At 37.6% G+C, this 11,653-nt stretch overlaps 1 protein-coding gene across 1 annotated transcript in view; it reads right to left on the bottom strand.

Annotated features, from left to right (window-relative positions):
- SUN3 (Sad1 and UNC84 domain containing 3) overlaps nt 1–6,977 on the bottom strand; it is a 32,618-nt gene extending 25,641 nt beyond the window's left edge. Inside the window, exons 1-2 of the mRNA XM_079150796.1 lie at nt 6,715–6,977; nt 3,204–3,265 (exon numbers count right to left, since the gene is read on the bottom strand). Coding sequence (XP_079006922.1) covers nt 3,204–3,265; nt 6,715–6,836 — 184 coding nt within the window. The 5' untranslated portion in view covers nt 6,837–6,977. The remainder of the gene's footprint in view (nt 1–3,203; nt 3,266–6,714) is intronic.
- Nucleotides 6,978–11,653: the final 4,676 nt, after the last annotated feature.

Raw genomic sequence — 11,653 nt, forward strand, 5'->3', positions numbered from 1 at the left:
TCAAGTCAAAGTGGATCAAGGACCTAGGCATTAGACCAGAGACCCAGTTTTCCACGTCCGCTTAGGAAACGACTTCCTCAAGAAGACTCCTAAAATGCAAGAAGTAAAGTCAAGGATCAATAAATGGGATCATATCAAACTAAAAAGCTTCTTCACAGTAAAGGAAACAATAATGTGAAGAGAAAGCCGACAGAATGGGAGAAAATCATTGCCACCTGCACCTCAGATAGAGTATTAGTCTCCAGGATATACAAAGAACTAAAAAATTTACCACCAAAACAAACAAAAGAAAAACAACCCAATCAATAAATGGGCTAAGGAACCGAACACACATCACAGAAGAAGAAATATGGTCAACAATCACATGAAAAATGTTCAACATTTCTAGCAATAAGGAAAGGCAAATCAAAACTACACTGAGATTCCATCTCACTCCAGTCAGAATGGCAATCATCAATAATACAAATAACAATAAATGTTGGAGAAAAAATGTATTCTCATACTTTGCTGGTTAGACTGCAAATTGATGCAACAACTCTGGAAAGCAGTATGGAGATTCCTCAAAAAACTTGGAATGGAAGCACCATTTGCCCCAGTTATCCCATTCCTAGGTTTATACCCAAAGGACTTAAAATCAGCATACTAAGTGACACAGCCACATCAATGGTCATAGCAGCTCAATTTACAATAGCTAAGTTATGGAACCAAACTGGGTGCCCTTCAACAAATTAATGGATAAGAAAATGTGATATACATACACAATGGAATATTACTCAGTCATAAAGAAGAATGAAATTACGGCATTTGCCAGTAAATGAATGGATCTGAAGAATATCAAGCTAAGTGAAATAAGCGAAACCCAAAGGCTGGATGTTCTAAATAGGCTGGAGCCTATTTAGAGCAAGTTATACTCCATGTATGTATAACATGTCAAAATACACTCTACTGTCATGTATATCTAAAAAGAACAAGTAAAAAAGAAAAAAAAAGATGCTTAACATTAGTCATTAGGGGAATGCAAATCATAACCACCATGAGATACCTTTGTATATCTACCATAATGGATATAATGAAAAAAAAAAAAAAAGGAAAATAACATGAGTTGGTGAGGCGTGGAACAATCAGGCTTCTTATGCACTGCTGGTGGAAATTAATAGTGGTGCAAGCCACTGTGGAAAGCAGTCTTCCAGTTCCTTCCTAGCAACTCCACTGCTTGGTATGCACTTGAAAACAGCAGGTATTCAAACAAACACTTGTATATGTGTTCCTAGCACCACTATCCACAATAGCCAAAAGGTAGAAATCGTCCATCAATGAATAGAAAGATAAATAAAATGCAGTACGTACATATAATGAAATATTATTTAGCTATGAGAATGAATGAAGGGCTGACTGATACACCCTACAATATGCATGATCCTTTAAAATATTATGCCAAGCCAAAGAAACCAGACAGGAAAGGTCACATGTTGCATGATTCCAAAAGAGGTAAGTACATAGAGACAGGATACAGATAAAGATTAGGCCAGGGCATGAGTAGAGGGGAAATGGGGAGCAACTGCTTGTTGGGTACAGGGTGTTTCCTTTGGGAGGGACGAAGCTGTTTAATAAAGACACGGAGGAAGTAATTGTGCAACATGTGAGTGCACTAAATGCCTCTGAAATATTCATTCAAAAATAGTTGATTTCATATTAAGTAATTTCATCTCAGTACAGACTGAGTATCAGAATCCAGTTTAATCTACTGAAATCATTAATGCATCAGTAGTATCTAAAGTGGATCTAGCACATTTGTTGGTAAATTAGTCAGCTTGAAATTTTAAAAATATAAATAAGCAGTTTGTTTCCAAAATATAAATGTGTATATTAAAAGATGTTGCTGCAGTTGGAATAATGTTCCCCAAAGGCTCAAGAGGATGCTGGGACCACAGCCTACCCTGTCTCTCTCTCTCACTTCCTGGACACCATGAGAAAAGCAGCTTCTTCTATCATAGGCTCCCACCAGGATGATGCCATCAGCTCAAAAGCAATGGACCACTGGTCATTGTCTGAAACTTTTGAAACTCTAAGCTTAAAATAAATGATGCTTCTTTTTAAGTTATCTCAGGTATATTGTCATAGCAACATAAAACTAACACAGATGCCAAAGGAATATGAAGTCTAATTTCTAAAGTGAGAAACATTCTGAACACAAATCGCTCTACTGCCCACACTGTGTGCCCCTAACTCAGGCACTGAAGTGGAGCCTGGAAAAAGCAGGTTTGCCTCAATGCATACAGGCCTGGGCTAGTGCCATGGGGATATTTCGTCCATAGGCATGACAAGACAGGGGTAGCAGCAGCAGGTTGGGGAAGAGTAGATGAAGGTAACAATTTCAAGGTCAACTGAGATGAAGAAAAGACAGCCAGAAAACAAAGCAAGACAAGAGATGTGCAGTTCTCATCAGAAACGAGAACATTCGGGGCCTAATGGAGATCCCCAGAGCTGGGAAGTGTGTTTCGTTCACTAAAGCTGTGGATAGAGGATGCAGCCATCCTGACCTTGAGCTGATATCGGGTTGGGCTAAGGCAGCAGTCCAGCAATAATAATAATAATAACAGCACCCTGAATACTGGTGTATTATAAAATACCATTTTGTGGCAATAACCAAATCGAAACCCTGGTTTAAATAGGAATTCCATACCTGAAGTTGTTAACACATTCAAGAGAAACTTTCCTATGCCAGGGGTTGTGATTTGTAATATTGTTTTATCAAAAACCACTAACTGCATGTTAAGCAGTAAAATATTTGGAACCATGTGATGACTAAGTCCTTGACTTAGTCCCAAACTGAGCCACACCCCCAGCCCTCTTTTGTATTTTATTTAGAGACAGGGTCTCACTGAGTTGCTTAGTGCCTCACTTTTGCTGAGGCTGGTTTTGAATTCGCGATCTTCCTGCCTCAACCTCCCAAGCCACTGGGATTATAGGCGTATGCCACCATGCCCAGCTTAAACTACAATTCTAAGAGAAAAAACTTTTTAAATTTTCTATAAAGAAAACTATTACTTTTACAATAGAGAGAAAAGAAAAAAAATGATTCCAGAATGTGCAGTTCACTTCTAGTGTTTTCTGTGGCATTTAATTACCAATATGAGCCATCTGCTTACTGTACAGACATATCCTGTGAAACTGTGTTCAGGATCATTAGTGGTAAGACTTACCCACAAGAAGAAAAGTAACTATAAACGTTATACTTAGGATAATCTTCCGTGATCGAGTTAACCTGCAAAAAAATAAAAATTAAGGAGAATTTTACAATGCGATCCATTACCATTAACCTTTAACTTGGACTTTAGCCACTATTCCCAAGTGAACATGCTTGCTTATTCTCATTCATGCTTATTCTAGGTGGATTCTGTGGGACCACTTAATCCCTAACCCATTATCTTTGAACTCAGGAGAAAATAATTTTCTTAAGATACACACACAGACTTTCATGTTCCTTATTCACATATATATAACTGTGATAATATATGCCTATCTATATAATCTTGAAAGACTGAAAAGGAAAAAAAAATGAAGACAGGTATCCTGGAGGTCTCAAATGTAGAATGATCTAAAGAAAAGAAAAGTAAGGCTTTGATTTTGCAGAAATTAGGTATTAAACTAAAGTACAATGGAATAAATATTATTTGATAAATTTTAAGTCATCATAAGCCTCTTCCCACTTTGTATTAAGATACAGATAACATGCACACAGAAGTACACACATCATAATTGTATAGGACAGTGAACTTTCCCAGAATGAATATATCCATGAGTCTCACCCAGAACTAGAAATAAGAGTATCCTCAGTGCTGTGGACTCTAAATTGCATGCCTCCCCCATTCAAATGCTGAAGCAACCACCCACCACTACCATGTGACTGTATTTGAAGGCAGGATCCTTAGGAGCTAATTAAGGTTAAATGAATTCATTTGAATGGGGCCTAAATGGATATGGCTGGTCTCCTTAGAAGAAGAGACCAGAGCACTTTGCGCATGTGCACACAAAAGAAGGGCCATGAGAGGACACAATGAGAAGGCAGCTGTCTGCAAGCCAGGAAGAGTCCTCACCAGGGACTGAATCAACTGGAACCTTGACCCCAGCCTCCAGAACTCTAATAAGTTTCTTCTGTTTAACTCTCCCAGTCTCTGGTTTTTAAAATCAGAGCTCAAGCAGATGAATACCCCCAGTCCGTCAGAAGCCCTTGCAGACCTACACCTTCTATCTCTGAAGGCAACAGATCTCCTGAGCTCTACCCCAAACAACTAGGTCTGCCCAGTTTTGTGATGTACATAGTTGGAACTCCATGTGCGTGTGCTCTGTCTGCCTTTTCTCAGCATTATGCTTGTAAGTCATCATGCTGCTGTGTTGTTGTCGTTCATTCATTCTCATGACTTTATAGTATCCCACCATGTGAATATACTCCTGGTATCTATCCTAGTATTGATGGGCATTTGGGACTAGGACAATTCTGTCACAAATATTCTTAAGCAATGCTGCTGTGGACATCCTCATACATTATTTGTTTATGAACACCTGTGTGTGTGTCATTTAGGTGTATTCCCAAGAGAGGAATTGCTGTATCATAGGATATGTGCATATTTAGCTGCAGTAGATTCTGACAAAAAGTTTACGAAGTGATTGTAGTTATAACCTTTTCATGCTCAACTTTTTTTTTTGGTGAATGTAAGGATAGAACCCAGGGCCTCGTGCATGCTAGACAAATGCTGTATTGTGGCAGGTGAAACCCAGGGCCCAGGGTTACGCCACGTGCATCTAAAGATGGCGACTGGCAGAGAGCAAACCGTCCTGATTATGCCTGGAGAAAGGCAGAAAGCGTTTATAATTGGCTGTATGATAATCAGTTCTGCTGCCTAGCGCGTGGACAGATATACTTTACGTGTATGCTTGAGCGAGTGATCGCTTGACCTTTAACAGGATTGGATGGACATATCTGGTTACAATTGCTTATGCATGAGACTGCTTTTATATTGAGGGTGTGTTATCTGAATAAACAGGAAGCTGCTTCATGAACTTCTAAAGAGTATGTGTCTTTTGTCCTGCTGGTCGGGCGAAAGAGCAAGAAGCAGCGGTTTTCCGTAAGAGCGGCGCGAGCTGCTTGAAGCAACCCAGGCTAAGAAGCAGCTGTTTTCCCTAATCTACCATTTAGTGACACCTCCAACCCCCACGCTCAAACTTTTAAAAAAATTCCAAAGGAAAAGAGGGTTGCTTAAATAGTTTGAGCTAAAACAGAAGGCTGTAAACTGCATGCACAAGGGAAGATCTGTGTCGCAATTTAGGAAAGACTGGTGACTGTGGTCCCAGAACATCAAGTCACTCGGCACTTTGGTTCACCTATGGACTCTGAAGTAGTCTCCATCAACTGAAAAGCACAATTCCCTGAACAGGTCTATGAGGAATGTCTAAGAAGTCGACCTTAGGTCTGGACATGATGTGATTTATATTTAGATATGAGTATTTCCTTAAATTTTACTTAATTATGCTCAACTATCAGTAAACAGATTGCTTAATATTTTTGTTAGTTGACAAAATGATGTACAAATGTACTTTTCACTGATCTGCTCTTGAATTGTAATGTCAATTGGGCCTGGTAAACCTATAGCTCCAGAACCACAGGGAGGCTTAGAATGAGAGACCCAAATCCCTAACAGAAGTTCTAAGAGACTCACTTCCCCCAACGAGGGTTGATTAGGTAAAACTAAGAAGAGAATTTTCCTCACTCTCTTACTTCCAGGAAGTATGTTCTTGAAATCATTCCCTCTTTTAATTATTACTGGTCATAGAGGAAGTGATAGAGAGTTCTGCTGGTGGACTGATTTAATGAAAATTATTACATTATATTATTTACCAAAGATTAATTCAGCTTTCCGCCCCGCCTCCCCCCCCCCCCCCAAGCCTGGTTGCCAGGCTCTGCTTTGTAAAACTCCTATGCCTTCACCTTGACTGTTGGATTCTGACATTTAAGCAGAGCATGCTTTATTATTGACTGATTATAAAATGCTTTTTTTCTTGTACTAATAACTCTGTAGCAATTCTTACATTTTTATACACAGTTTTGTTTCTGTATGAGTGCTTCTTCATTGGTACAGTTGGGATGGTAATTTCACTATTTTCAGTTTTCATTTTCCATCAGGCAGCATATTTGGCCCATCCAAGTGTATAGGGCTTCCCTTCTGACTCCTTTCAGGCACTATAGAATATTTACTAGAGGAATGTGTTAAATGTGTTATTAGCTCAAAATGTGTATCCACTATCAAGCTGTTTACTCATTCTCAACTAAGTGTATAATAAATGTCTATATCTAGCATTTCAGTACAGCATTGAGCTCTGCATAGCACTGAGACTGGACAAGTTAGGCCTTCAGTGAAAAAGTGAGTCATCTGTAAGGTTTAAGTTACTGGTTCATTTTTTTTTTTCCAAGTATGGCTTCTCTTTCATAGTCCTTATCCCCAGACTGCTGTAATCAAACGAAATACCACTGGCAGAAAAAGAAGAGAGCATGCCACAGGAAATATGGTGACTGATAGAAACCTTCTGAGGAAACTGTAAATGATTTTCTCTAAAAGGAGGTAAATTCAGTTATTTTCTTGGTAAACAGGGCACAAACTATACACGTGACATGTATAATGTCAGACCTTACAGAAACCATTCTGTGTTGTTACCTACCCATTTCCATCAGGGTTTTCGTGCTCTCCTAGCAAAGCACTAATACTTGCACTGCTGCCAGGTTCTTCAGAACGACCTCGAAAAAACCGTGCACCCCTTCTCAGTTTAGTCCTACCACTCATCTTCCCCCACCAAGGAGCATAGAGCTCATGGAATGAAGGATATCATTCGTTTTCTCCTTCCTATTTTATGGAAAATGTGAAGCTACACATAATAGTTTTTGATTTGTTTTAGGTCTTCTTACTTCACAGGTGTTCCTCCTTCAAGGGGGAAACTGTGAGTGAGCAAATTTTGAAAAGCCTGTGACTCTTCTATTGCATCACTCTCTGTGACACCTCATAAAGATAGACAGGCCACCACACCCGTCCAAGGCACCTATCTGCTTCTCATTCTCTATTGTACCATATTTAAAATCCACTGAGTAACATAAAGGTCCCCCACATATCTACTATTTTGCTGTAGCAAATCTGGATGCTTTTTTGTGTTTGCTTCAGTATTTAAAAATATAAAAGAAATAAAATGGAAGACCCCCTAAATATTCCCCAGTTTCACTCCTTTCCTTTTTTTCCCCACAGATAACTACAACCTGAAAACTGATATACTCCATTCTCACGTTTCGTAATATTGTACAACATAAATATGTATCCACAAATAATATAATTTTTTCATGTTGTTAACGTAAAATATATGATATGCTACTCGTTTTGTTTTTTTTTTTTTTTTCAACATTATCTATCTTGAAATATATTAGCCCAGGTCATTCCTTTTACCTGCTCTTAGTGTTTTACCACATGCAAATCATAATTCATTTACACATTTTCTACAAATGTATACCTAGGTTATAATGCTCAGTGCATGGTTTTATATATACTTAGGAATGGAACTGCTACATGGAACGATTAGTTAGTTATTTGGGGCATATAATTCTAGAGTGATAGTTATTTTACTCTCAATAGTTAATGGCATCTTTCTTAATCTTTTAAAAGTGGGCCCCTGCTTATATCCCCTCCACAGCAACAATAATTTGGTAGTCATTGTGGGAAAAAAAATGCTTATGTGGGAACTCTAGGATCCAAATGGGAAGCTGTGAAACTCCAAAGGAATCTTAGACTGAGGAGGGTCATTCTGAGAAGGCAGGCCCATACCAAGGTGGCAAGATCGTGGAACATATTGTCCCAGTTAAAAACCTAGAAATAACCCTTCCTCCCTTGGTTTGTATATAGCCTCTTTGTCCTACTACCTGGGAGGAATCACACCCACCCATGCCTAGAATCATAGACTTGCCAAATCAGTCCCACATGTGGACATTAAAGTAGCTTATGATCCACTTACAGCACCTCCCATAGTTCTGCCCACACAGGGACAATGCAGGAGACACACCCACCCACAGGCCATCAGTCTGAGGGTCTGACAGAATAAGGTCTTCGTCTGCTGAAACCAGGCACCCAGCAGGAGTATCTATGGAACCTAGCTCTAGACCCCCTTAGCCATGGTCTGGAAGTCATTCAGGTCACCCAGACAACCAGAAAGAGACATGCTCATTCATGTCTCTAGAGGCAGGCCACTGAGTTTATTCCCATAGAATATATAGACACAAGCATGCAACTCTGCTCCAGTTCATCTCAGCTGAGTTTTGAGAGTAGTTATGCCCACCCAGTGACTCAGTGGGAGATGAACTCATCTGTACATCCAGAGGCTGAGCTGCTGACATCGGTTCCAACTGTGAACTCTGAAGTAGTCCTGTGACTTGATTCCAGCCCACTAAGGCATGACCCTGGGACAGTTGTGCTTGTTCAGGGATCTGTTCAATGACCAAGCATAATTCCTCCCAGGTACCCAGCAGAAGTTGCTTCTGCCCATGCACCTGGTAATAGACCTGAATCTGCAGATATAATTGTGGTCTTTGTTGTGGACCCTGGTCCCAGTAAAAACCTTATTGATCAAAGTCCTGGAGGCACTTCTATTCACCCAGGAACCAGGTACTCACTCACACCCCTGGTAACAGATATGACAACTGAAGACTCAGCAGTAGGCACGTTATTTCATTGCAACCTGCTTAACCACAATACTGGATGCATTTCCATCAGCCTGAAGGTCTGATAGAATAAAGTCTTCACCTGCTGAAACCAATCTGTAAAAACTGGAAAGGTTGCTTGCTATTTCAAAGATGCAGAGAACTATGCAAGACTGCAAGGATGATAAAGAATCAGGCAAGCGTGACATCATCAGAGGAAACTAATAATCTCCAACAACTGACCCCAAAGAAAGAGAGATCTACAAATTGCCAGATGGAAAATTCAAAATAATCATTTTAAAGAAGCTCAGTGAGATGCAAAATAACACAGATAGAAAACTAAACAAAATTAAGAAAATAATGCATGAGCAAAATAATAATTTTAATAAAGTAATAGATGCAATAAAAAATAACCGATCAGGGCTGGGGAGGTAGCTCAGTTGGTAGAATGCTTGCCTTGCAAGCACAGGCCCTGGGTTCAATCCCCAGCACTGCAAAACAACAACAACAACAACAACAACAACAACAAAACAAAACAAAACAAAACAAAAAAAAAAATCAGAAACCCTTGAGCAAAAGAATACCATGACATACTTGGTAATTCCACAGAGAACTGCAACAACAGACTCAATAATGTGAAAAAAGAGTCTGTAAACTCAAAAACAGGTCATTTGATGTTAGTTAGAAGGGAGAAAGGAATGAAGAAAGCATGTAGGACCTGTAATATGTCACAAAAGGAATGAACATATGCATTATGAGAATTCCAAAGTAGAAGACAGTGAGAAAAATATAGAAAGATTATTTAAAGAAATAATGGTGGAAAATTCCCCAAATTTTGGCAATGATATGACCAGCTAGATTCAAGATGCTCAAAAGTTGCTAAATAAGATAAACCCAAAGAAGATTACCTAGAGACACATTATAATTGAATTGTCAAAAGTTAAAACGAAGAAAGAATTTTGAAGCACCAAGAGAAAAGTGACTTGTCACGTACAATGGTCATCATAAAACTATTAGTGGTGACCTAAAGGAGAAAGAAAACTGTCACCCAAGAATCTTTATTTGGCAAAGCTGTCATTCAGAAATAAATGAGATAAAGACATTTCAGACAAATAGAAGCTGTGGATGTCATCACCACTTGTGATGCCTTGCAAGACTTGTCTTGCAAGAAATGGAAAAGGGAATGGTTGAGTTAAGATAAAAGGTAGCTAAGTAACAAAATATAAAACTGATTAGTAAAGGTAAATGCATAGTCAAACTCAGAATAAAATACCACCGTAAAGATGGTGGGTAAATCACTATTAACTACTATAAAAGTTAAAAGATAGATTTAAAAACAATTATAGCTACAATAACTTTTTTTTTTTTGGTGGGGTTGGGTATTGAATCCAGGGCCTTGTGTTTGCAAGGCAAGCACTCTACCAACTGAACTATATATCCCCACTCCAATAACTTCTTAATGAATATACAATATTAAAAGATATAAGGTGTAATACTAATACTGTCCATAAGAAACTCACTTTAGCTTTTATAGACTGAAAGTAAAAGAATAGAAAAAGATATTTTATGGAAATGGTAACACAAGAGAGCAGGGATAATTGCATCTATTAGAAAAAATAGACTTTCAGTCAAAGATCAGGCACTACTGAAAAATAAAGTCACAATATAATGATAAAGGAATTAATTTTTCAATAGGTGGTAACAATTGTAAATATATATGCATCTAAGGTCAGAAAAACCTAAATATATAAAGCAAATATTAATAGACTTGAAAAGACAAATAACAATTACAATAATAGTAGGAAATTTCAATATTCCACTTTCAGCAACAGATAGATTATTCAGAGAAAATATCAGTAAGGAAACAGTGGACTTAAATAACACTATGTATCAAACAGACATACAGACATAAATACTCCATCGGATAGTAGCAGAATACATAATCTTGAGAAGTCCTCTGAAGTCTGTAAGAAAATTCCTGAGTAGTCTTCAGGACAAATGATATGTCAGATCACAAAACAAATTGTAGCAAATTAAAGACTTTTCTGAACACAATGGTATGAACTAAAAATTAATAAGAAGAGTAAAGTTGAAAAATTCATAAATATGTGAAAATTTAAAAATATACTTCTTAACAACCAATAGACCAAAGAAGAAATTTTAAAAAATATTTATTGACACACATGTACAAAAATGGAAATATTCAAACCTATGGGATACAGCAAAAGCAGTCCTAAGAGGGAAGTTTATAGTAGAGAATGCCTACCCTAAGAAAAAAATAAAGACTTCAAATAAATAGCTTTAGACTAATTTTCTCCTAACTTTATATCATAATAACTAGAAAAATGAGCATAAACTCAGTCCAAAGTTAACAGAAGGAAGGAAATAACAAATGTCACACAGGAATAAATGAAACAGAGAATAATAGACAAGATCAGCAAAACTAAGAATTGGGTTTCTGAAAGACAAACAAAAATTTCAAATCTTTAGCAAAAATGAGATAAAAATGGAAGACTCAAATAAATAAAATGAGAAATGAAAAAGAAGATATTATGACAGGTATTACAGAAATACAAACATTTTAATAGACCACTATGAATAATTAAATGCCTACAAATTGAATGACCTAGGAAAAATGGATAAGTTCCTATAATCATATAACCTATCAAGACTGAATCACTAAGAAATAGAAACTGAACAGATCAATGAGTGAGGAGATTGAATCACTAATAAAACTCTCATCAAAAAAAGCCCAGGACCTCAAGTCTTTTCTGCTAAATTCTATCAAATATTTCAAGAATTAATACCAATATTTCTCAAAGTCTTCTAAAGAAAATGAAGTGAACAGAACACTTTTAGATTCATTTTCTGAGGCTGGGCATTACTCTTATACTAAATACAGATACGAATAAAATTACAGGCCAA

The sequence above is a fragment of the Sciurus vulgaris genome (genome assembly GCF_902686455.1).
Source record: "Sciurus vulgaris genome assembly, chromosome: 8".
NCBI classification, from domain to species: domain Eukaryota; kingdom Metazoa; phylum Chordata; class Mammalia; order Rodentia; family Sciuridae; genus Sciurus; species Sciurus vulgaris.